The sequence below is a fragment of the Pristiophorus japonicus genome, chromosome 13 (genome assembly GCF_044704955.1).
Source record: "Pristiophorus japonicus isolate sPriJap1 chromosome 13, sPriJap1.hap1, whole genome shotgun sequence".
NCBI lineage: Eukaryota > Metazoa > Chordata > Chondrichthyes > Pristiophoridae > Pristiophorus > Pristiophorus japonicus.
The window spans coordinates 60,238,334-60,265,177 of NC_091989.1; the positions used below are offsets into that span (position 1 = coordinate 60,238,334).

General features: G+C 42.3%; 1 protein-coding gene across 2 annotated transcripts in view; it reads left to right on the forward strand.

The window, feature by feature from the left end:
• LOC139278011 (troponin T, cardiac muscle isoforms-like) overlaps positions 1-26,844 on the forward strand; it is a 55,088-nt gene that overhangs the window by 14,618 nt on the left and 13,626 nt on the right. For both annotated transcript variants that reach the window (XM_070896663.1, XM_070896664.1), the window contains 11 exons: positions 102-143; positions 2,267-2,305; positions 7,001-7,018; positions 9,376-9,397; positions 12,500-12,557; positions 14,450-14,566; positions 16,694-16,771; positions 19,556-19,669; positions 20,388-20,500; positions 20,931-21,021; positions 24,193-24,236. In XM_070896663.1, coding sequence (XP_070752764.1) covers positions 102-143; positions 2,267-2,305; positions 7,001-7,018; positions 9,376-9,397; positions 12,500-12,557; positions 14,450-14,566; positions 16,694-16,771; positions 19,556-19,669; positions 20,388-20,500; positions 20,931-21,021; positions 24,193-24,236 — 736 coding nt within the window. The remainder of the gene's footprint in view (positions 1-101; positions 144-2,266; positions 2,306-7,000; positions 7,019-9,375; positions 9,398-12,499; positions 12,558-14,449; positions 14,567-16,693; positions 16,772-19,555; positions 19,670-20,387; positions 20,501-20,930; positions 21,022-24,192; positions 24,237-26,844) is intronic.

The window sequence follows — 26,844 nt, forward strand, 5'->3', positions numbered from 1 at the left end:
AACACGCTGCACCATTGACGGAGGCTTACATGAATACCGAAGCAAAATCAAAAGTAGCTTTTAAGATGCTATTTAAATTTCTATTTAAAATTCTTTTATAGAAGAGGAAGAAGTATTGGAGGAAGAGCCCAACTTGGAAAAAGGTAAAATTCTTGCCTGTATTCTTAACAAAGTTACTATTTATATGTCTGTTAATTTGTTATGATTTAATTTCATCCCACCATCTGTGAACTTTATAAGGCCAACTTTTCGATGGGCATTTCCTGTGCAGAGCCGCCCCCACTGGGAAATCATAGTTATGCTCTACTATTATCTGATGTGCACTGCCATTGGGCCAAGGTTGATGCATCTTGAAAATCGGGCCTTATCAATACAATTGGTGGAAATGGCTTGGATCATTTGGTAACAATCTACGCTCTGGGTCAGAGGTTACAGATTCAAACCCTGTGCCAGAATATAAGCACATAATCTAGCCTAACACCCTACTGCATTACTGAGGGAACCCTGTGTTGTCAGAGGTGCTGTCCCTTGCATTCAACATTAAATCGAGGCCCTGTCTACCTATTGTGTGTTAAAAGATCACATGGCAGTATTCAATGGAGAATAAGTTGTTCTGTGTCCTGGACAACATTACTAACTTTCACCATCACAAGTAAAACCATATTAGCTGGGCATACATCTCATTGTTGTATTTGAGATCTTGCTGTACACAGAATGGCTGCCTACATAACCAGAATTACTGTGGAGGAATAAATTGTCCCTCTGCGCTCCTCGTATATACCAGAAACATGTATTGCATATCTGTGCAGCGGCATCCCATAAGTTTTTATCCATAAAGCAGATTTTTTTTTTTCCCTTTTTACTCAACTGTACTGAAATGGTTTTGAGATGCGAAATGTTTTTGTGCATTATCTATAAACACTGACATTTTGAACATTAGTTAAATAATTCAATTCTAACCAGTTATAAGGAAGGCTGGTATGTAGTGTAGAACTGCACTGACAGATGGACTATTTTTGTATGAGGTTAGTATTGTGGCCCAAGTTACATACGTGCACGTTTCCCCACATGTTATCTCAGCTTAGTAAAACGATAATTATTAGGAAAGCAGATGTCTTGTGTTTAGGATGTAATAATTTGTGTTATGGTGTGGTCATTTGCATTATGAAAAGATCATCACTTTCTAAAATTATTATTGAGATACCTGGCCTCGTTATTCCTTTTATTCTCTCGTATGATAATGATGCATTTTCAACTTTTCAAAATTACCCTAAAATAGTTCAAAATTTCAGTGCTACACAAGTGTATGCTTACTCTTTTACTGAGTACTTGCAGATTTTCAGTCGTCTTTGAAGTATCCAATATTTACCTGCAATAGATAGAAAATGAATGTATATACATTAATGTACATACTGATTTGTGGACAGCAATAAAATACAATCTGTCAAGCTGATAGGACAAGCCACAAAGATGAAGTGCTGAGAATTAGGAATATCAGATTATTAGTTTCAGATGCATTTTGATTGTGTTATTTAGTGATTTATCATACCCTGCATAGTAACCACTACAGGGGATTTCCCGAGCGAGGTATTAGCATAAGAACATAAGAAATAGGAGCAGGAGTAGGCCATTTGGCCCCTCGAGCCTGCTCCACCATTCCATAATTTGGCCTCAACTCCACTTATGTGCCCGCTCCCCATAACCTTTGACTTTCATCGTTCAAAAATCTATCTCCACCTTGAATATATTCAATGACCCAGCCTCCACAGCTCTCTGGGGTAGAGATTTCTAAAGATTCATGACCCTCCGAGAAGAAAATCATCCTCATTTCTGTTTTAAATGGGCGACCCCTTATTCTGAAACTGCCCCCTAGTTCCAGATTCCCCACTAAAGGAAACATCCTCTTTGCATCTACCCTGTCAAGCCCCCTCAGAATCTTATACGTTTCAATAAGATCACTTTTCATTCTTTTAAACTCCAATGTGTATAGGCCCAACCTGCTCAACCTTTCTTCATAAGTCAACCCCTTCATCTCAGGATTCAACCTCGTGAACATTCTCTGAACTGCCTCCAATGCAAGTATATCCCTCCTTTAAATAAGGAGACCAAAACTAATACTCCAGTGTTAGTGCCCATTGTACACCAGTCTCAATACCAGCGTATCAGCAACTCGTTCTTTATCAAAAGAAAGCAAGCATTAGTGTGTATCATGTGCTATGACTTGTCAGACAGACACTGACTTCCTCTATCTGATTGACATACGCAGATTCCTCTGAACTGCAGACTGAACAACCAACTCATGAAGGTACAAAGTATTGTCCATGAGCCACTAACACCTTTTACTGAGGTGCAGTCTATTTGCTGAAGTCGTCATAACCTTGCAGTATTGTTTTTTTTCGTCATTATTGATGTACGCAATAATCGTCATTTTTGATAAGATGTCTGAAGAGTGTTTATTAAAATATAAATTATTTTGTGGACTTGATCTAAAAACAGTGTCTTAAATAATACTAGGTTATGCACACCCTTCCCAGGTGCTGTTGAATAGCAAAATTGAGAAAATTACCAAATAAAGCAAAGTATTAAAAATATAAGAAATATTTACATATTAAAAATTAAACAGTGAAGTACTATACATTTAAATTGAGAAGACTAGTTAGGTCTCTACTTCTGAAAATGCATATGCTTTGTACAGTTACGCCTCTCTGTTACTGATCATCTTCATATCTATATTCAGTAAGATCTCGGAATATCCGTTTGTGCCTACCTGCATTTTTGTTTACAGAGTCATTCACCCACTTGTTTTAATTTTGCATTCCAATGTCTGGAAGCGCACATACATTGAGCGCTTCTTTTAACCCTCTAAGAGTTTTATCACTGCATTCATTAAGGAAGCATTGAGCTGTGCACATTACAACAAAGATGGCCATCTTTTATTGTTGCATCTCTGCTAGCCTACATGCCATTGAATAGGATGTATGTCTGCCAGTTGCAGAGAAAGCCAATGTTAAAATGCCAGGCAGATTCCGTTGATAATTGAAGTTCCAGTAGTAGCTTTTCCAGCATCGCTGAATACAATAACCACCTAAATGCCATGTCCCAGAAACTGCGGGGTTCTCCCCATCTACCTCCTGCGGGTTTGGTGGGAAACTGGTGGAATCTCTGGGGAAAACAGGAGAATCCCCGTGGAATTTCAGGGCCCTTGTGTCCAATATAAACAGTGTATCTCCAACAAAATAAGCATACTTCTCCCATATACCTGTGAAAGAAAGAAAGACTTGGATTTATATAGCATCTTTCACGACCACCAGACGTCTCAAAGCACGTTACAGACAATGAAATACTTTTGGAATGCTGTTGAAATTTGCGCACACGGCAAGCTCCCACAAACAGCAATGTGATAATGACCAGATAATCTTTTTTTTTGTTGATTGAAGGATAACTACTGGCCAGGACACCGGGGATAACTCCCCTGCTCTTCTTCGAAATAGTGCCATGTGATCTTTTACGTCCACTTGAGAGAGCAGATGGGGCCATGGTTTACTGTCTCATCCACAAGACGGCACCTCCAACAGTGCAGCACTCCCTCAGCACTGCACTGGAGTGTCAGCCTAGATTTTTTTTTTTGTGCTCAAGTCCCTGGAGTGGGACATGAACCCACAACATATGAGTTGAATGTAGGAATTATTTTTCACGTACTCCACCTGCCAATGTAGTTGAAGTAGTAAATGAGTTTCCAGATAATGTTAATCTATTTTTTAGAATTTAGGTGACAAAAGGGATCTGTTACACCTTGTGGGAGCTTAACTAAGCGGTTCAAAAGATCTGATCAAGCAACTAGGATTTTGGATCTGACCATCCCATAAAATGCTCCGATTATCTCTCTCTCTTTTGGGTCAGGTTAACTTCTGGAAAAACAGGAGAATCCTTATGGAATTTCAGGGCCCTTGTGTCCAATATAAACAGTGTATCTCATCAACAAAATAAGCATACTTCTCCCATATACCTATGTGAAAGAAAGACTTGGATTTATATAGCACCTTTCACGGGCTGATTTTCAAGATGGCGAGGAGCCTTGCCTGCCAGCCGTGCACATCACCTGACCCACTATTTCCCTTTTAATTTAACGGATGAGAAATTTATGGCAATGCCCTCTGAAATCCCGACTGGCAAACTTGCAAATTGTCCCTTCTCTGATTGATTGCATCTCCAAACAGTCATTTTAATCTGAAAACAAATATTAATTTAAAACTAAATACAAAGCTTTATGAGCAATTTAAAAGCCTATTTCCCTTTGCGCAAATTTTTAACACCGGCAGAAAAGTCCTCACTAACCATAGATTCAGTAAGGCTGTACTCCTGCATGAAGCTTTGCTTAGTGCAAGTGCCAGTCAGCGAATCAGATGAGAAAATCGGGCCACTTACCAAGCAAGGCTCCATTCGGGATCATACCTGCATTGGATTCACCCTATAATCTCATTAGTTGCATTTTAAAAAGCTGTACTGTAGCTTTTATTTTGCCCTGTTCATGATGTTCAACTAAATTCTCTTTTTTATCTTCAATTTTCGTCTAACTTGCAGAAGCTCACCAAGGTAAATTATGTTTTTATTTTCTGAATTCAAGTATATTAACCTTTCTGTTTGCTCCAAATAACGAACCAGTATAATTTGACACTTTAACAGGCCTCCTGGTCAAGTGAACCATAACTGTAGCTCTGTCCCTCAGCGGCAAACATTTGACCAATATATGGATGACTGTTCCTTACAGCCATGTGCTTTATTTAAAAAATCTAGGATAAACATTGTGCTCCGGCACTCCCAATGGGGAGATATGGTTAAAGGGAGTGCAGCCAGGAGGATCAGAGCTACAGTGCTGAAGTGCCAACATAAAACCATTCTCCCTTTTTGGAGTGTGGCTGTCTACTGGGAGTGCAGGAGTGTTGCACATTTTAGTAACATGTCTAAAATTATTACCTAAGATATGTACAGTTGTAAACATAGAAAATAGGTGCAGGAGTAGGTCATTTGGCCCATCGAGCCTGCACCACCATTCAATAAGATCATAGCTGATCATTCACCTCAGTACCCCTTTCCTGCTTTCTCTCCATACCCCTTGATCCCTTTAGCCGTAAGGACCATATCTAACTCCCTCTTGAATATATCCAATGAACTGGCATCAACAACTCTCTGCAGTAGGGAATTCCACAGGTTAACAACTCTGAGTGAAGAAGTTTCTCCTCATCTCAGTCCTAAATGGATTACCCCTTATCCTTAGACTATGTCCCCTGGTTCTGGACTTCCCCCAACATCGGGAACATTCTTCCTGCATCTAACCTGTCCAGTCCCATCAGAATTTTATATGTTTCTATGAGATCCCCACATTCTTCTAAACTCCAGTGAATACAGGCCCAGTCGATCCAATCTCTCCTCATATGTCAGTCCTGCCATCCCGGGAATCAGTCTGGTGAACCTTCACTGCATTCCCTCAATAGCAAGAACGTCCTTCTTCAGATTAGGAGACCAAAACTGAACACAATATTCCAGGTGAGGCCTCACCAAGGCCCTGTACAGCTGCAGCAAGACCTTCCTGCTCCTATACTCAAATCCCCTAGCTATGAAGGCCAACATACCATTTGCCTTCTTCACCACCTGCTGTACCTGCATGCCAACTTTAAATGACTGATGTACCATGACACCCAGGTCTTGTTGCACCTCCCCTTTTTCCTAATCTGCAGCCATTCAGATAATATTCTGCCCTTGTGTTTTTGCCACCAAAGTGTATAACCTCACATTTATCCATATTATACTGCATCTGCCACTCGTTTGCCCACTCACCTAACCTGTCCAAGTCACTCTGCAGCCTCTTAGCATCCTCCTCACAGCTCACACCTCCACCCAGTTTAGTGTCATCTGCCAACTTGGAGATATTACACTCAATTCAAATCATTAATGTATATTGTAAATAGCTGGGGTCCCAGCACTGAGCCCTGCGGCACCCCACTAGTCACTGCCTGCCATTCTGAAAAGGACCCGTTTATCCTGACTCTCTGCTTCCTGTCTTCTAACCAGTTCTCTATCCACATCAGTACATTACCCCCAATACCATGTGCTTTAGTTTTGCACACTAATCTTTTGTGTGGGACCTTGTCAAAAGCCTTTTGAAAGTCCAAATACACCACATCCACTGGTTCTCCCTTGTCCACTCTGCCAGTTACATCCTCACAAAATTCTAGAAGATTTGTCAAGCAGGTACCTTTCGAGTCCGGCACCCTTGGGACCTGACCGGTGCCAGACCAGAGAATTTTCTGGACTACGGGAGGTCATGCCGACCCTAGCATTGTCAGCAGTACCCTAGACTTAATGGGTACTGCTGACAATGACCCGGCCACGATCTGCGTAGAAGCCTACTGCGCATCATTTCTCAGGCCCATCTTCGGCGCCTCAGTCAGCCGCCTCGCTCCTCGCTCCTCGCTCCCTCTCCGTGCCGACCCGACCAAGGAGGGAACACCAGAGGCAGCGGGGAGAAGAGGAGCAGCCAGCCCCAGGACATAGCGTGGGTCGCAACTCCCTCCCTGCCGGGAATGATGCCGGACCAGGGATGTTGCTGGACCAAAGAGTCCCGGACTGGAGAGGTACAACCTGTATTGACTAATTTGCATCTTTTAATGCATATATCTGCTTTGCCTCTTGTGTTTAGAACAATATTAAAACAAAAATTCCTGTATTATTCCATTTAAAAAGAATCCTATGTCCTGGATATGCTACGGGGGTAATTATAACTTCTCGTCGGGTGAAAAACAGGTGATGGTAAATCAACTACCTGTTTTACACCTCGTCTGATTTTCTTTGCCTTTGGCTTCAATAAAATAAATCTGGCGTGCAGTAAAACTGGCAGCCAATTTGCTTTCGCACATTTTTCATCCAGTGATGAACGTTAAAATTACCCAATGGTTCTTGCCCACTTCCTGAGTAACTGTGCTTCATTCTCTTTTTTTTTTAGTAGGAGAAGCAGAAGAAGGTATGTGGATTTTTAATGGCTCATTTTTGTTTCATCTAGCAGCATGTGTATGCATTGAGTTCTACTTTTAATGCCTTGCCAGCATTTCAAACAGTTAATATTAGAAATTACTTTGAGCTTGAAACAAAGATGCCATAACTTTGGTGCAGTGACAAGAAGCTGTACATAGCTGAAGGATTTTTGTAAGTGAAAATCAAAACAAAACTGATGTCTGATTTTCATTTAGATATGAAGTATAAATGATCAGACTGTAGAACCTAGAAAGGGTCATATTAAACCTCAGCTGGTCAACGGGTCCGCTGCTAGGAGACGGGTCAGCTATTTAAATATTATAATGAGGCTGGAAGCCTCTGCTTTGATGTCCATTTTGTATTTAACTTTAGCTGGCCAGGTTTTGCATGCCAGCTAAAGCAAGGCGAGGACTGCTGGATCCAGGAGTTGAGTGCCTTTACACTTATCTCCTCAATCCAGGGCCCCTGCCTAAACTCTTCCCCAACCCCCCACCGTCACCCGCTCCTCTGGCCCTCCCCGTGCTGCTCCTTCAACCCAGATTCCTTCAGACACCCCCACCCAGGTCCTCCTCCGGCCCCCCGATCTTTCTTTTTAACACCCCGATCTTCTTGTGTCTCCCACTCCCCCCACCTCCGATCTTTTTCCCTCCCTCTCCCTCCCTCTCCCTCCCTCTCCCTCCCTCTCCCTCCCTCTCCCTCCCTCTCTCTCCCTCTCCCTCTCCCTCCCCCTCCCCCTCCCCCTCCCCCTCCCCCTCCCCCTCCCCCTCCCCCTCCCCCTCCCCCTCCCCTTTTTTCTCTCTTCTTTTTTTTCTCTCTCTTCTTTTTTTTTTCTCTCTCTCTTCTTTTTTTTTTCTCTCTCTCTTCTTTTTTTTTTCTCTCTCTCTCCTTTTTTTTTTCTCTCTCTCTTCTTTTTTTTTTCTCTCTCTCTTTCTCCAAACTGGTCCTGGTTTCGGGGTGGGGTTGGAAAGAAGGGCGCATGCGCAGAAGAGGGTTAGTGGGAATTGCACTGGGGGAATGGGGTGAAATCTGAGATATTTGTCCTAACTCTCTCTGCGTGGGTCAGGAGAATCATGCAGAAGGGAGACTTTGTACAAATAGTTACTCCGATCTTTTATTCCTCATCCCTGGTTGCCCTTAGTTTGACACAACCGAGTGACTTACTAGAACACTTCAAGGGGCAGTTAAACGTCATTGACGTGAGACTGTAATCACATATAGTCCTGGCTAGGTAATAACAGCAGGCTTCTTTCCTTTAAAGGATATTGGTGAACCAGTTGGGTCTTTCCGACAATCCAATACTGATACCAGATTTTTTTAAATTTCCAGATTTTTCTTTGAACTGAATTAAATTTCAAAAAACTTCCATACTGAGATTTAAACTCATGTTCTTTGGATTATTAGTCCAGACCACTGGATTACTCGTCCAGTAACATAACCACAACACAACCATACTCTATGGGGGAGATGTTGGGGTCATTTGCACCTCCGTTTGTGCCCCGTTAGCGCCACCCGGGGACATTAACAACTTTTCGCCCAGGCACGGCGCCGCTAACTACTCTCTCAACATTCCGCGGGAGTTTAGCAGCGGCAGTAACCAGTAACACCCCACTCCGCCGGCAATGAGAACGTCATCACCGTGTGCAGCGCCCTGTTTTCGCCTGGGAACAAAAATTGGCCCGTGCCCCCTGAAGTTGCGCCGGGCGCCGACAGCATCAGGGTCACGAACCTGGCGGCAGGAGGTTTGCGGGGGGCAAGTTAAAGGAGGCGGCGGGTGGGTGAATAAAAAATGTGCCGACTTGCCTGTCGTGGCCCGTTACTGCTTTGAACGTGGGGTCTGTGCCGCGATCTGGCAGCTTGGCACTCCGCTCCCCAGTGGTGCAGTTAGGGCCCCAAAGAGTTGGCAGCTTAATGAAAGGAAGAGCCCCTCCCACGCGGCACGCTATATGGTCCAGTGCGTAGCTCTGCGCCCCACTCGCGATCTGTCTGCCCTGTTAGTGCCCCAGAGAGGAACTGGAGCGCGTTCTTTTGTGCTCCACTTCCTCTTGGGGGTAGTAAACTCAATTTCAAGAATGGGGCAGAATTCTGCGCCTGATGCAAAAAGTTCCGCCTCACGGACGTTACTGCCCCAAATGGGGCACAACCGAATTTCTCGCCCTATGTATCAATTTTGAACAATTTACATTAATCTCACTAAACTTAATACCTGTATTTGGTGAGATAAAGTAATTGACTAATAATTCTGTATATATTTGTAATTCTGAATTATCCAAAGCTTGGTTTTGTTTATAATAGTCTTGTATCGTGCATTCACTAATCTACTATTTGATTCTTTTCTTTGCGTTACAGAAGAGACAAAGCCTAAACCAAAGTAAGTCATAAATATGAACACTTACAGAATACAAACTACACAGTATTGAAATGTCTTGTGAAATCTGTCAAATGTGAAACAGATCCAGGCAGAGAATTGCAAATGTCTAGCTACTTCCATTGTATAAAATTCTTGATACACTGAATACCAAGGGAATATCTCGAATCAGACATGAATAACATCAATCTGGCACAAAAGTTACCAGTTTTTCTCAGTAAGCTTTGTAAAGAACAATGAGCACACCCTCTGCCCTAGCTGCTTTCAGTTTAGAAACCGCACTGTAAACTGTGTGGAGCCAAAATTGCCCCTTTTGTGTGTCCCATGAGCAGCGCCAGTAGGTGCTAACTGGGCGCAATTGCCTTTTTTCCCAGGGGCGAGCGGCGGTGGAGCCTGGGGTGAAATTGTCCAAGATTTTAGGGGCGATTTGGCGTTTGTGCCATGCCCCGCCATGCTCTGATTTTAGCCCTGGACTGGCACACAATCGGCAATGACGTCATCACCGTGTGCCCCAACCCATGGTAGAAATTACCTGGCGGGACGTGAGGCTGCCGCAGGCCGATGTCCACATCTGCTTTGCCAATGTGCGTCCTGGGCCACCATTTTTTTTTTTTGGTCAGCTGATTTTTCTGTTGGCCCGACAATGGCAGTCCTCATTTCGACCGGGACACCATCATGCAGCCCAGCACTCCTCATTGCATGCCGGGCCGCTGGCCCGCTTGATATTGTCCTTGGCTCAGTGGTGGCCACCAAAGGGCCTGCTGAGTCCGCAATGACCTGTGGAGCAGCCGCGTAGCGCTGACCTCCGCTCCACGCGGAAACCTGTGGAGCGCTCCTCCAACGGGGTGGAGCACCGGATACAGCACTCCGCCTCGATTGAGGGGTGCAAAGGGCAATTCCACGCCGGGGGCGGGACTTCCAACCGAACGCTAACTGATGTTCCGCGGGGCAATTTCGGCCCCTGTGGTTTTTGTTCCTTTTTAATCTCTGTTCACAACCAGAAGTGAAGTCCAATGCCAAACAATCCCTGCCCAGTGCCTGGGATGTGCTTATTGATTGATGATTAATTGCTTGTTGCTTTTGGTCTTTGGAGAAATAACATCAGTGCCTGGCTCATTAGCATTTTAACCACTTAGCATCTCTACTTTTTAACCTGTATGAATATGCTTTGCATTAGTAACCAACATTGAAATGTAACTCTTCTAAATAATTTCTGCAGAAAAATGGTTAAAATATACTGAAAAATGACAACAGCATATATTTTAATTAGCAGTAAATCAAATTACATTTTGAATTTATTTAGTGACTGCTTTTTAAGAAGGCATTCTTTATTTGTTTAAATTACCATGATATTCTACGCAAAATATCATTGCATTTTTATTTTATACTTTAAATATTCATGTTTAGTAAATGTGTGTTTATAGAATGGCTGAGAAATATTGTACAAAATGATGGACAATAAACTTACTTATTTCAGGGATTTGTTGGAATATATAGATTGCAATGTACATTTATATTCCAATGGACCCCAGTACAATATAAACAAAGCGCAGTTTGCTTCACGCTTCTCAAAAACCCTGACTAACCGGGATTTTCCACTTTTGTGGAAGCAAGCTGGTGTTACATTTAGTAGGTGTTCCACTCGCCCACAAAGGACTTTGTTTAAACAGGCAAGTCCTGGCTTTGTAGTGAGACTCTGTACTCCCGTTAAAATTGAGCATGATGTAATGTAGCCCCTTTGCTGCTATAATCTGCTTTCTCCATCATTAGCATCATTCCGGCTTAGTTTTCTGGAGCCTCCGACCTCTACGGGATAAATCTAACAGCCGATTATAACAGATAAATTATCCATCTACTAGACATCCTCTGTGACTGTGGAACACTATCCCTCCTTTTCCTTCTTGACCTGTCTGCAGCCTTTGGCCCAGTCGACTACACCAACCTCCTTCAATGCCTCCTCTCCGTTGTTGAAGCTGAGTGGGACTGTTCTTACCTGGTCCCACTTTTACCTATCCAGTCGTAGCCAGAAACGTTCCTGCAATGGCTTCTCCTCTCTCCTCTATCGTTGCCTCTGGAATCCTCCTAGAATCTATCCTTGGTTCCTATTTTTAACCTACATACTGCCCCTCGGTGACATCACCCGAAAACAAATCAAGCTCCTCATGTACGCTGACGACACCCAGCTCTACCTCACCATCACCGCTCTTAACCTCTCCCCTGCATCTGTATTGTCAGACTGCTTGTCCAACATCCAGTCCTCTGAGACAGTTACTCCAATTAAACATTGGGAAGACCAAAGTCTTCATCTTTAGCTTCCATCACAAACTACGTTCTCCAGCCACTGATTCCGTCGCTCTCCCTGCAGACTGCTCCAGGCTAAACCAGACTGTTCACAACCTTGGCATGCTATTTGAGCCTGTTGAGCTTCCGACCCCATATCCTCTCCAACAGGACCGCCTACTACCATCTCTATAATATCATCTGTCTCCACTCCTGCCTCAGCCCATCAACTGCTGAAACTCTCAAGTCCCATTCACCCATCATCCCTGTGCTCGCTGACCTACATTGGCTCCCGGTCCCTAAAGGCTTCGATTTAAAAATTCTCAACCCCGCCCTATCTCTGTAGCCTCCTCTAGTCCTACAACTCGCCAAGAACTCTGTGTTCTTCCAATTCTGGCCTGTTGTCCATTCCTCACTTCCTTCACCCCACCATTGGCGGCCATGCCTTCAGCCATAAAGGCCCTAAGCTCTGGAATATTCTCCCTAAATCTCTCTGCTTCTCCACTCCTTAAAGCCCAACTCTTCAACCAAACTTTTGACCACTTGTCCTAATGTCTCTTTCTTTGGCTCAGTGTCAATTTTTGTCATTACACTCCTGTGAAGTGTCTTGGGACATTTTACAACTTTAAAGGTGCTATACAAATCTTGTTTTTTTTTTGTTGTACATTGCAGATTGTGCAATGTTAGTATTTTTTGGGCCTGAGATTAGTAACACAGTAACCTTCATAGCATCACATCCTTTATGCCTCCCTACATTTTATATACTAACTAACCTATGTAAATGCTGAAATTCAGAATTAATATTTAATTCCATCTGTCTCTTAGGTTATTTATGCCAAATCTTGCTCCCAAAATTCCTGATGGTGAAAAAGTTGACTTTGATGCAAGTATATTTCTTTCTTGATCTATTTGGGTATATTTTCTGAGTGATGCACCCTGTATAGATCCTTGTTTGACAAAAGCATGGATCAGGATAATTGAGCATTGAGGTTTGTATGCCAAACTTGCAGTGCTCCTGTCCAGCAGTTAATTTGAATGACCAGAACATTGGAAGTGCTGACCCCTGTGCCCCATTCTTCAGTCTGTGCTCTCATCGAGCGAGACTCCATATAGACTAAAGAGCTTCAAAAAAATTTTACCTTTTACGATGCAATATTTGGTAAGCCTTTTAATCTTGAAAACTGATATTTATTTATTTCTTCCCTGAGAATTTTGAATTCTATAATTGTAAAATTCAGAAAGTTTAAAAGAAACGACAATTAAACATTTAAAAATAACTTTTAGATCACCCAACTTTATTTTTGGATAATAAAAATATAGAAGCACACATCAAATAATATTGCATCATATCTACCTATTTATTATATTGGTGTCTAAAAGGAAAAAAATACATTAATATAGCACCTTATCAGCATCCTCCGGGTGTCCTAGAGCACTTCACAGCTAATGAATGACTTTTGAAATGCAATCTTGCCATTATGTCGGCAACTGTTAGTCAATTTGCATGCATTAAGGTCTAACAAACAGCAACATGGGTAAATTACTAATTGGTCTGTTTTTGGTCATTTTGGTTGAGGGTAGAAATGTTGGCCAGTGCAATTCCTTGCTTTTCAAATAAAACCATGGGATTGTTTGCATTTCCCTGAACAAATCTCAGTTTAACATCCCGTCTGCAACAATCTCCCTCACTAGTGTGCTGGAGTGTTACTACTAGGACTGGGACTCAAACCCCCTGATCTCTGACTCATAATCAAAAGTGTTACCAACCGAACCAAACTGGCAGCACTAATATATTCTTCTCTTCATGCAGTATAAGATAAAACTAAAAGAAATTAGCTTTTCATATATTGTATCAACTATGCTAATTTGACCAAACATCTAATTAGATCTCTCTCATTAATTTCATACCAAGACCTATGTTGTACTCTAATTCATGAAAATGTAATGCAATTTGAAGATGACCTAAATGATTTATGTTTTCTTTAAACAACAAGGCATCATATTAAATCAAATTGCTGAAGAGTTTTCTTCTTGTATCCAAATAATGGTCCAAGAATAAATTCTTCTTGACAATTAGAGTATAGACACAGTAATCCAGAGGCCTGGACTAATGATCCGGAGACATGAGTTCAAATCCAGTTAATTAAATAAATCTGGAATAAAAAGCTAGTGTCAGAAATAATGACCATGATTGTCGTAAAAACCCATCTGTTTTGCTGATGTTCTTCTTCAGCGAAGGAAATCTGCTGTCCTTGCCCGGTCCGGCCTATATGCGACTCCAGACCACAGCAATGTGGTTGACTACCTCTCTGAAATGGCCTAACCAATCACTCAGTTGTCAAGAAGGTGGCTCACCACCACCTTCTCATGGGCAATAAATGCTGGTTTTACCAGCAATGTCCATATCCCATGAATTAATAAATAAAATAAATACAAAGGTATTTTGATTTACACCATGGTGTACCATATCTATTCTTACTAGTAAAGGAATCCTGAAGGACAATTTTACACAATCACAGAATTGGCACAGAGCCTCGCTCACCAGGAACACTTCAGGAGTTTGGCCATGATTTTACATCCATTATGGATGTGCCCCAGTTTCCAACAAGCACTCCTGCTGGGCAAGGCTCCATGCTGGTCATACACTTTTGAAGAATTGGCCCTGTAATACACAACTAAGGAACAGTCTCTAAAGATACAAATTACTTACACTGCTGATATAATTATTTCAAGCTCTTCATCAGTGTTTAATAATTTGTTCCTTTTTGCCTCCAGGACATTCAGAGGAAGCGTATGGAAAAGGATCTATTGGAACTGCAAACCCTCATCGAAGCTCATTTTGAGAAGAGAAAAAAGGAAGAAGATGAACTCGTTGCTTTAAAAGAAAGAATTGTATGGGTCAAAGGCTATATCTATAATAAAATTAATGTGTAATACTTTTTTTGCATTTGTTGCACAGTAAGCGTATATAATTGTCAAGTGCTGTGCTTACTTGACACTATCAGTTACTCTGAAATTTCTTGGTGACAATCTAGTAGAATCTTAGAATTGTGATTTCTCTTCCTTGTTTAGAGAACTAAAACAATGTTAATTTTTTTTTGTCTGTATGTTTGCATTGAAAGCTGGTTCACTGGTCCACAGAAACACTGAATTATTCTGAGTAAAATTTTCAAGTGGTTAATTTGTCATTTAAATGTACACCTTGAGTCCTAGTTGTGGGTGGGTGGGGGAGCAGGGAAACGAAAGCTTAATTTCCAAAGACTACACTGTCAGTTCTGGGTGGAAATACAGATCAGAAAATTGAGTGCACTGGCCTATATGCCCAATTCTCGTACCCATGACCCATCCAGCAAGAGTCCGTGGTGCTAAATTTAACGCAGAGTATTCTATATTTAACATTAAGCAAACCTACAGCATGTTAAGATGACAGCAGTGTTTGGGTTTTGATAATTATCACCATTGTCTTAGCAGTCTCAATACAAACCGAATCAAACGTTATCTGAAAACCAGAGCCTACATCAAACAGTTTGGTGCTGTGGGTCCACACCCATTAAGAGCTGGGTTGAAACTCCTCAATTATTTTTCCCACAGGATGCTTGGAGCCGCGGGAAACCGGAATATGTTATAGGGCATTCTGGATTATGCTCTAATACAGGTGCCAGATGTAAAAACATGGCATGTTCATTCGGTTTGCCAACCACCCCCACACAAATCTACTCTTAATGTCCATTCCTATCCAACAAAATAAGATTCTCCAATATTATGGATGTTAAAAATCCAAGTATGCTTTATGGGCAGTAATCTAATCACCAATTCACCGTGAGCCTTATTCCAGCAACATATATTCAACAGCTGCTGTGCATGATGAGTGTATGCACATGCAGCATCTTTCAATATGTTAAAGTAGCAACTATCATCAGTACGATTGGGTTTTGGGACTTTACATGCATTTTTTAGCTCAAACTGACTCTTGGAACTAAAGTGAAACAACATGGATTTCAAGATGGAGGCCAAGCATCCTTGTCGTTGCAAAATTCAGAGGAAGTTTGGGCTCCTATTGCAGAATCTCTCATGATGAGATATATTGGAAAGTCATGTGCAGAAGACAATGTCAGCTGTGCGATATGGTAAACATCTCCTTTCATGGGGCTGACAACCTACTTGCAGCTCAGGAGGGTATATTTTCCATATCTCACTGGTAGCCTTTCCATAGAAGGAAATACTTGCATTAATGTAGCACCTGGTCACACCTTTTGAGAAATGTCTCCATGTCCATTTAATTAGAATAGAATTATAGAATTGTTACAGCACAGAATGAGGCTAGTTAGCCTATCGAGCCTGTGCCGGCTCTCTGCAAGAGCACTTCAGCTAGTCTCACTCCCCCGCCTTTCCCCGTAGCCTTACAAATATTTTCCTTCAGTTACTTATCTAATTCCCTTTTGAAAGCCACAATTGAATCTGCCTCCACCATCCTTTCAGGCAGTGCATGCCAGGTCCGAACCACTCGCTACGTAAAAAAGTTTTTCCTCATGTCACCTTTGGTTCTTCTGCCAATCACCTTAAATCTGTGTCCTCTGGTTCTCTGCCCTTCTGCCATTGGGAAAAGTTTCTATCTACTCTGTCTCGACCCCTCGTGCTTTTGAACACCTCTATCAAATCTGCTCTCAACCTTCTCTGCTCGAAGGAGAACAACCCCAGCTTCTCCAGTCTATCCATGTAACTGAAGTCCCTCATCCCTGGAATCATTCTTGTAAATCTTTCCTGCACCCTCTCTAAGACCTTCACATCCTTCCTAAAGTGTAGTGGCCAGAATTTGACAATACTCCAGTTGAGGCCGAACTATTGTTTTATAAAGGTTCATCATAACTTATTTGCTTATGATTAATTCATTAAGTGCAGTGATTGTTGTGATGTAGGTCAGTATATAGCTTCTCTAGATTACAACTTGATTGCAGCATTCTTGCACTCAATTTATTTTTTTTAGCATTCTAACTCCTTCCAAATAAAATATATTTACAGGAAAAACGCAGGGCAGAAAGATCTGAGCAACAGAGAATCCGAGCAGAGAAGGAGAAAGAACGGCTGAACCGAGTAGCTGTAAGTTACATGAATCCAATTAGTCCCACTCTTTCCTCATAGCCTTGCATTTTTGTTCGTACCAGAAGGATGGAAATGTAGCCTAGCTAACCTCGGTGGGTCCATGGCGGGCAATATCGGTGGAGGGTCCCGACCCTGCTGCTGGCTCCATCCCGCTGACTGAAATTATTTTACCTTGATTGGGCTTGTTAAGCCCGCCCAGTGCATTTCCCGGACAATTGGAGGAAGCGGGTCTGGTGATATCATTTGATGACGCGTCATCAGCTGGTTTCCTTAAAGGGACCGTGTCCAAAAATTATTTTTAAATTTGTGCTGTCAAAGTTCTACAATATTGAGGTGCTGCAGATCACTGCACAGAGAGGTTCAGGGCTGCACCCAACCTCTCCCATGACACCCTCTTATCACATCCACAACACTCTGCCTTCCCTACCCTACTCCTGCACATCCTTACTCTCACTAACTTACCCTGCACCTTCATCCATCCCTCTCTATCTACATTATCACTTCCCCACCTCACTAGCCAGCCCTCACACTCACCCTCATCCTAGTGCAATCATACCAACTAACACATAAGGGTAGTAGGGACTTGGATGTTTTATGCAATGTTCATGTAAAGTTTCTGTTAATGTGGTGTCAAATATTGAAACCTTTATTTTCAACACTTTGTGTACTTGGGCAGATCTGTGGAAGTGGCTCAGTGAGTTGCAGTGATGGATGAGACATAACGCTACCCCCTGCAATGGTGATGAATGTGAAAGGAAAGGCTTTGGCATTGTAGGGATGCTTTATGGTGGTGGGGGGTATAGTGGAGATTACTCCAAATATGTAAATGATGTACAATGTGTACCTTGAAGTACCTACAATAACACAAGATAATCTAAATTGAATAAATTACCATGCTAGGCAATTACATACACTGCTAAATATTTCAAAACTGATGCAGGTCCAGCAGTAATGAAACCACATAGCTGAGTCAACAATAATTGATTAGCATTTGGATATTTGGGGCTAAAGAGCGATAGGTTGAATGTTTTTAATGTACGCTCACAATACAAACTAATTCTATCAGATTTCTGAGCTTGAATATATTTAAAGTGGAGATGGACAGATTTTTGAATAATGTGGGAGTCTAGGATTATGGGGAGCGGGCGGGGAAGTGGAGTTGAGGCCAAGATCAGATCAGCCATGATCTATTTGAATGGTGGAGTAGGCTTGCGGGGCCAAATGGCCTACTCCTTCTCCTATTTCTTATGTTATGTTCTACTCCCTTCTGCCTGCAGGCTCCAAGGTGGGAAGCTTTTTTGGGTTAATTTGATAGCAATTTAGAATCTGTGTGGTAACAGTTGTATTTTAATCATTGATATTTTTTTTAAATCCAGTTAATACTTTATATTTTTTTAACTTTTTTGCAATAAATCTTCAGCTTGTGTATTTTCATCTTTGTCGTGGGAATACCATCCGTACACATATGGTACACATTGAGAGGTTGCTTCCTCCCTGACTTTTGGACAGAAATGTGATACCAATATGAAAGCACACTGGAAAAATATATAAATGAACTACTGAATATTTACTGAATATAATGAAATGGCAGGTGTATAAAATAGGCAAAAGAAATGCCTCACTAAAATTGCACGGCAATATTTACCACCTTCAAACTAAGGAACATTAAATTGAAGCCCAAATTTCATCCAATTGCGTGGACATAACATCATGTTCCAATCGAACATAAACAGTATTGTATGATTTCAAAATTCATGCCTGGAACATTACTGTATCTTGAGAAAAAGAGACAAGAAAATGTGGCAACAGCATGATATAGCTTGGGCATCGTCAAATGTACAATTGGTGACTTCACAACATGGATACTTTTGATGTGGCGGGGGGGCAGGAAATTCGTAGCTTATCTGTCAAGAATACTTAGCCACCCCCCTCCCCCCTCCCAGCACCTAAGCTAGCTTTTTTGAATAAATTGAAGGTTTCGCCTCCTTTATCCAAACTATAAGACCATTTTGAATATTGAAGTGCTTCCTGACTTCTGTCCTAAACTTTCCTTTCACCAGTTTTAACCCACATGGTCCTTACTCTAATGTCGTATTATTTCCACAGACCATAGTTTCTACAAATCACAACATTTTCAACCAAGGCAGTAGATGTTGCACTGTAAACAGAACAAGCCCTGAATGGTTGTGTACTAATTATTTTATTAAGATTCATAAGGCTGACCATTACACATTTGTGTGGATAGACATTGTATTCAATGGATGCCCAAAACACATCCTCATCTACTTCAGAAGCATTAAGTTTTGCGAGCTTATTGTAAGAATTGGAAGCCAGATCAAAGGAGCTTATAGGGTTGGTTTGGCCCATGAGCTGCAGCAGTAGAGGACTGGTAATGCTATGCATCATTAATTCTATCTTGAGAAAGGTGATCCGACTAATAAGTAAATATTGAAGCATATTAACAGTGAAGACCAACATGGTGACCCAACAGGAAGAGCAATTTTAAAAGTTAATTATCGAGTAAATTTTCATCTTCAATGTTTCCAGACTAAGGGAGGTACAGTAGCCTGGTAGTTATGGTGGTAGATAATCAACCCAGCAATCATAAGATCAAACATCACAATGGAAATGTTCCCAGACTAGAACTCCAGGCACTGGTAGCATAGATCAGGAATTGTGGTTTGCACCACACCGAATGCACTCTATCTGCACAAAGCTTTGTATTGAGAGCACAAAGGACCAAAACTTAACCCCAATATTTATTAAATTAATACCCTGTAGGAAGAAAAGGCAAGAAAAGAAGACGAGGAACTTCGGAAAAAGGTAGAAGAGGATTTCAAGAAGAAGAAGGTTCTGTCCAATATGTCACTGCACTATGGAGGTTACTTGCAGAAGGTACTAGATGTTGGGGGTAAAAATGCCCTGTGCCCTATGCCCCGCGTAGCGCCAACGCTCTTTAGCACCCCTCCCATTCGTTTAAAGGGGAGGGCCGCTGCGCACTCTGCAAGGCCTCTGATGGCCTCCACTGGACTACCAGGGCAGCGTGGGACCTGGGCTGCAGCCCGGCACCCAAAATGGAGTATCCAGCTGCACGATGGCAGCCTGGGCCACATTCATAAGCAAGTATTGGAGCCGACCCGAGAGTCGATAAAGATGGCAGCACGGGGCTCTAGTGCCCTCCCCTTTAACTTCTGACCCACCAGCCTCACGGGCTGCGTGCAATATCCCCCATGGGGCAGGAACGGGTTGACGCGTGGCGCTGAGGGATCACCGCGCATGGCAATGATGTCATCACCAGTTGCACGGCGGTCCAGGGCGCTACACACAGGACGCAGAGTTGCCGTGACAGCACCTCCGCAACCTTCCGGGCAATTTCCCGGGAGCCAGTAGCGCCCCCCGCACCCCCCGCACCCCCATACCATTTACTTGTATGAACCATGTAAAATTCCTATTTATTTAGTCGGGTTAGCGCTTAATATGCTTAGATTTAGTTATGTCAAAGGGTATCATTGGTTTCTATAATGTGGCAGATAGTTAAAAATGTATATATGCAGTAAGTGGAATGGGTATGATAGGATGGCAAATTACTCACCATCAAATTACTATTTAATAGACAGAGAACCGTAAAGGTGCCAAGAAGCAAACTGAGAGAGAAAAGAAAAAGAAGATTCTGGCAGACAGACGCAAAACTCTTAATGCTGAGAACCTTAGCGAAGACAAACTCAAGTAAGAGCCTGCAAATAAAACCTACACTTGCTGCAAAAATAGTTGCTATGGTAATGTCTTGAGTGCTATCAGAACCCTGTAATCTGTTATCAGTTTGTTAACTGTTACAGATGCTGGCTGATTTATTTAATTTGCATGCCTAACTTGTTCCCTGTGTTTAGACTGCCAGCTATACACTATATATTGTATACTTGGGGCAGTTCTCTTGAAAATCAAGGATCAAAAATAAAATGTATATTGTTCCCTTCTTCCAAATTGAAAGCTATTGCACCACTGCCCTTTGAAGAGCTGAGTTACTCAACAGTTCTGAGCAATGAACCAAGTATTTCTAACTACACAATTGGTTGAATTAGGGCAGTGTTACATGTACACCCATATGTCTATAAGAGAATAGAGAATATACAATAAACATACTGTCTGTCACATTTAGGGAGAAGTCAAAAGAGCTCGCAGATTGGCTATTGCAACTCGAGGGAGAGAAGTTCGATCTATGTGAAAAACTGAAGAGGCAGAAGTACGAAGTATGTAGACTTTTTACATCTTTTGTTCTGACATCCTATGCTAAATAATAGTAAGAATAATGGAGTTTTAATGGACAGAAGGAGGTCCATTTTGTCAATGCCAGCTCTCCGAGAGTAAGACCATCCCCCATTTGAAAATTTCCATTTAAGACATGTGTCTTGCCGAAATGTTTTTGTCTTTGAGGGGTCATAGAGGCCCAATTTCTGTAAGTTGTGATAAATACTGCTGCATTACTCATAGGTTTAGGTCATTCAGCCCATCTATCCTCCTCATATCGCCACCACAAGCCACAAATGTACAGTAGCCTTGTTGCACATTAATCATTGCAATTCTCATGAATGCACATGTTTACCTATAAATGAATGTACTTTTCTAGTAAGCCACAAGGAAATAAATGCAATGGCCCAGGACCAAGTGGAATGCATCCTCGGATGCTGAGGGAAGTTAAGGAGGAAATCGCGGAGGTACTGGACATAATATTCCAATCCTCCTTGGATATGGTGGGTGGTGCCAGAGGATTGGAGAAGTGCAAATGTTACACCCTTATTCAGCAACTATAGATCAGACAGTTTAACATCGGTAGTGGGGCAGCTTGTGGAAAGGATAATCGAAGACAAAGTTAACAATCACTTGGACAAGTGTGGATTAATTATGGAAAGTCAGCACTGCTTTGTTAAAAGGCAAATCGTGTTTGGCTAACTTGATCAAGTTTTTTGTTGAGGACAAAGTGGTCGACGTAGTGTACATGGACTTTCAAAAGGCGTTTGATAAAGTGCCACATAATAGGCTTGCCAGCAAAGTTAAAGCGCATGAAATAAAAGGGTCAGTGGCAGCATAGATACGAAATTGATTAAGTAACAGGAAACAGAGTAGTGGTACATGGTTGTTTTTCGGACTGGAGCAAGGTATACAGTGGTATTCCCCAGGGGTCGGTACGAGGACACAGATTTAAGGTGATTGGCAAAAGAACCAAAGGTGACACGAGGAAAAACTTTTTTACGCAGCGAGTGGTTAGGATCTGGAATGCACAGCTTGAATGGGTGGTGGAGACAGATTCAATCTTGGCTTTCAAAAGGGAATTAGATAAGTACCTGAAGGAAAAAAATTGTAGGGCTTTGGGGAAAGGGCGGGGGAGTGGGACTAGCTGAGGTGCTCTTGCAGAGAGCCATCACGGGCTCGACGGGCCAAATGGATTCCTTCTGTGCTGTAACCATTCCATGATTCTAATTCCGTAGAGTGTTTCTGGGGGATTGATCTGGGTTGAGGTAGGGTGGGGCTGGAAATTCTGCCCAAATCATAAATGTGCCCTTGAACCCATTCCAAATTCCAGGGTCAGGCATTTGCAAACTGTTAACCAGCACAACTGGGGTGCACAGCACAGTTGGAAGAAAAGGAAATTTCCTGCATTCTCATTAGTTTGTGAATTTGTCAATTTTTTCTACTGTAATTAATCAACTGTTGTAAGAAAAGTAGACTTTTAGAATATAATTCCCCCACCCAGAAGCCCTTGCGAAACACTAAATGTCAGTGACACACCTTTGACTCATTATGGCTAGGGCACAAATGCCTGGAAATATTTCTGCATTACGTATCTCCCTCATTTGCGTGGCATTATAATCTGCCTGCCTTCAAATCTAAGCAAAATGTTGGCAATAGGAGAAAAGGTTGGAGATAGATGTCTTTGGGTCCTAGCCTACCCACCCAGATTATGGTGTTTGTACACAGATTTCTGGGTTGAAATTCAGATCAATTGACTTTTAATATGGAAAAAGATTCTTTTATTCACAGCTTTGCTGGTATTATATTCACTTCACAGTTCTTTAGTAACTGGTTCAAACCTAGTACAGTAACTGAATGAAACTTAGACTCATCACGAGAGTGGCTGGATGATTTATCACATGATAAAGGACAAAAAAATAAAATCTGGTGTATCGAAGATGTTCTACCCCAGCATTGTGCAGCTTACATGCTCCATCAACCAGCTAGTCCCTGCGTCTTGTACAGTCTCTCCGTTCTAATCACTTCTGTAGTTGTTCGCTCTGCAGAGGATTATATCCTGGAGAAGGAAACATAGCTATAGTGGCTCTGTTGACATTAGTTCTGTAATTTTCTGTTGCTTACTTTTTTTGTGATTAATTTTCTTGTTTACTCATTAGCTAATGTCATTTAATAGCAAAGCTTGCTTATTCATCATTTAATCACCCCAAATCTGAGAATTATTGAAGAATTAGAATCATACAGCACAGAAAGAGGCCATTCTGCCCCTCATGCCTGTGCTGACTCTTTGAAAGAGCTATTCAATTAGTCCCGCTCCCTTGCTCTTTCCCCATAGCTCTGAAAATCTTTTGAATTATATATCTAATTCACTTTTGAAAGTTACTATTGAATCTGCTTTCTCCATTCTCGGGTAGTGCAAATCAGATCATCATAACTCACTACGTAAATGCATTTCTTCTCCTCTCCCCTCTGGTTTTTTAGCCAATTATCTTAAATCTGTGCCCCCTGGTTACCGGTGCTCCTACCAGTTGAAGAAATGTCTCCTTACTTGCTCTTTCAAAATCATTCATAATTTTGAACACTTCTATTAAATCTCCCCTGAACCGTCTCTGCTCAAAGGAAAACCCCAGCTTCTCCAGTCTCTTCACATAAAATGGCGGTGCGGCTCCTATTAAAGGGGAGGACCTACTGCCGCTGCAGCCATTTTTTTTTTGTCGGCCAACTGTTCTGTCGGGCCAACAGTTATGTTCTTTGGTTCGGCCGGGCTGCCAACAGGCAGCCTCTTGGCATGGCCAAAACCCCCCAGTGGACTTAACTAAAATATTCGCAGCGGGTCTCCCCTATAAGTGAAGGGGAGAGCCATCGTGACGCTGCACCATGATGACGTCATCAGCGCTACGCTGATGACGGACAGCGGCGGCCACTCCGCCCGCCCCAAATTTCCACCCCTCTGGAGTCCGAACTTCCGCTTACCGCCCCACTTCTGCCCTATTATGACCGACGGTCTGCCAAAAGGAAAAAAAAGCCAGAGCGGAATTTTGCTTCAGAGGCCATCGCATCCACTGCGCCGGTAAAATCAACAGAAACAGGGTAAGCGCGCCACATTTCCAGCGGTGGGCAATTTCAGCCCTAAAGACTGCATATAATCTTACTAAGTATATTTTTGCTTCCAGATCAACCTGCTGCAGATTCGAGTCCATGAACAGATGGGGAAGTTGTAAGTAAAACTCTTAACAGAAATTTCCTTTTATCTTGGAAGTGTCTTGCATACAGAAGTTGAAGCAAAAAGCATTTCCAATAGACATGCAGTGCTGATGTTAAAGTAGCACCAGTGTTCAGACCCTTTAAAGTCACGTGCTAAAATGGCGATTTATCAGATGTCTGATCACTGAAGATGCATGTCATGATGTCAAAGAAAGTTGCAATCAAACTTTATAATTAAAAGTGAACTCCATAATACCATAACTGGACATCCTTAAAACTAAAATCAGTTGTTTGCCTGAGGCAAATGAGATTCTAGATTTTAACGCTTACATTTTGATTCCCCCACCCCCTTGTGTGCTTTGAGAGCTTGTGGAAGCTCTGCTGGTTGGTCAAAGTTATTCACCCATCATATCAAATATGATGCAACAATCATAACTGACATTTATTCCGTAAAGCCGGATTAACATTCACATTTTCATTCACTCCAAGCAGTCAAGATGGGGAAAGGATTATATTAAGTTGCTTTGTAGGTGTCATTGTAAATACATTCATGAAGGTTTCCTCTGGTTGGCATTTCAAGTGAAATTATAACTATGGTCTTTTGAATATGTTAATGAGTTTGGCAGAAATATCAACCAGAGGAAATCTTTCTTGAGCACCCTTATAATATCTATATATGTATAAATCATATGGGGTCCGAAATTGGTGGACATACCGCCCGCGGACTGCTGACATACCACCCTAAATCGCGAAACTGATCGAAAAATGGCAACATAATGCCCACATACCGGCTGGCGGAAAATTTATCAGCACCATACCGTCTGCGGTATGCATACCATCTGCCCATGCACACTGCCAACATACTGCCCAAAATCGCCAAATTGAATACTTACCACCGCCCCTGCAGACCATCCTGGAATAAGTGGTTTTAAGTCAACCTTCAGTCAGCGGTATGCATCTTCACCTGGAAAAACATTTTTATCTGTCAACCCATGCTCCGCCCCCCCCCCCAGCAGACTCTTCTCTTTCCCCCCCCCCCCCCCCCCCAGCGATCTCCCCATCCCAAGCAGCAATCTCTTTCCCCCCGCCCCCCCCTGCAAGTAGCGATCTCCCACCCGCCCAAGTAACAATCTCTCTCCAAGAAGTGATTTTCCAACCCCCCTCCCCCCAAATAGAGATTCCCCTCCCACATACCTGCACAGCACTCTCAGGCCGGCAGTCTCTGTCGATTTTGGTCTGTGTCTCTCTGGGAGCGGAGCTTCGCAGCAGCATGTGCGTGCACAGTACACAGAAGATTCCTGAGTGAAAAGGACTCGCCACCCACACCGCCAGCTGCACTCCGCTCGGCATACCGCCGAGAAAAAAACAATGAAAATCGCGCACACTCCTCCCCAACGATACCCGGCAGTATGAAACAACACCCCACCGGCACGCGGACGACCAATTTCGGCCCCATAAAATTCTAGAGGGCTTGACATGGTAGATGCTGAGAGGCTGTTTCCCCTGGCTAGAGAGTCTAGAACCAGGGGCCATAAGGGGTCAGCCATTTAGGACTGAGATGAGGAGAAACTTCTTCACTCGAGGGGTTGTGAATCTTTAAAATTCTCTACACCAGAGGGCTGTGGATGCTCAGTCATTGGGTATATTCAAGACTGAAATCGATAGATTTTTGGGCACTGAGGGAATCGAGGGATATGGGGATAGGGCAGGAAAGTGGAGTTGATGTAGAAGATCAGCCATGCTCTTATTGAATGGTGGAGCAGGTCCGAGGGGCCATATGGCCTATTTTTGTTCCTTTTTCTTATGTTCATATGTTCTTAATGTTGCTACATAACAACCAGATCAATCCTTCCCCTATAGTTGCTCTTAATGACATCACCACCATTTAAATAATAACTACCATCAGTTCTTTCAATAACATTTTCATGTATTATTCTAAATCCTTTGCCTTGTGTGTGCCTTTTACCGCACAAGTGAAAAACAAATGTATTTAATGATGAGACTGGGGCGGGGGTAATTTTATGAATCCACACAGCTGTTGGGGAGCCTTGCCCACTGCCCAATCAGAAATTCAGGAACTTCTTTGCCTGCCTGAATTACAGAGTAGGGCTGCTGGCAACACAGACTTGTACAATTAACCACACCGCAGTGCGAAACAATAAGGAGGAAAATAGTTTATTGTCCTGGAGAGTTACCATTTTGTTTTTAAATATCAACTTAATCATAGTCAATTTAATCTATCATTTAAATAACAGTAAAATCCATTAAAATACCCGATATTCACAACTTCACTCTTTTGGCAGAAAATATACAAGTCTTGTTTCTATATTATATAATTTTGATTATTGTTCATTGGCACTCTTCTTCATTATACTCCACATACCCTGGACAGGGGTGTGAACCAACAATTATTCCAAATCCATATGATTTTGTCGTCCAGCATATATAACAGTTCTTCTCTTCTGCTTTCCTTCCAGTCCCTGGACATTAACTGCCTGCACTGTTGCTCCTTGTGAAAAGGCAAATCCAATAGCACGTTGATCAATTTAATTATTTCCTAGCTTTAATTAATAGCTGAACATTTGCAGGAAGGTACAACCTGGTGTATATTTCCAGCATTT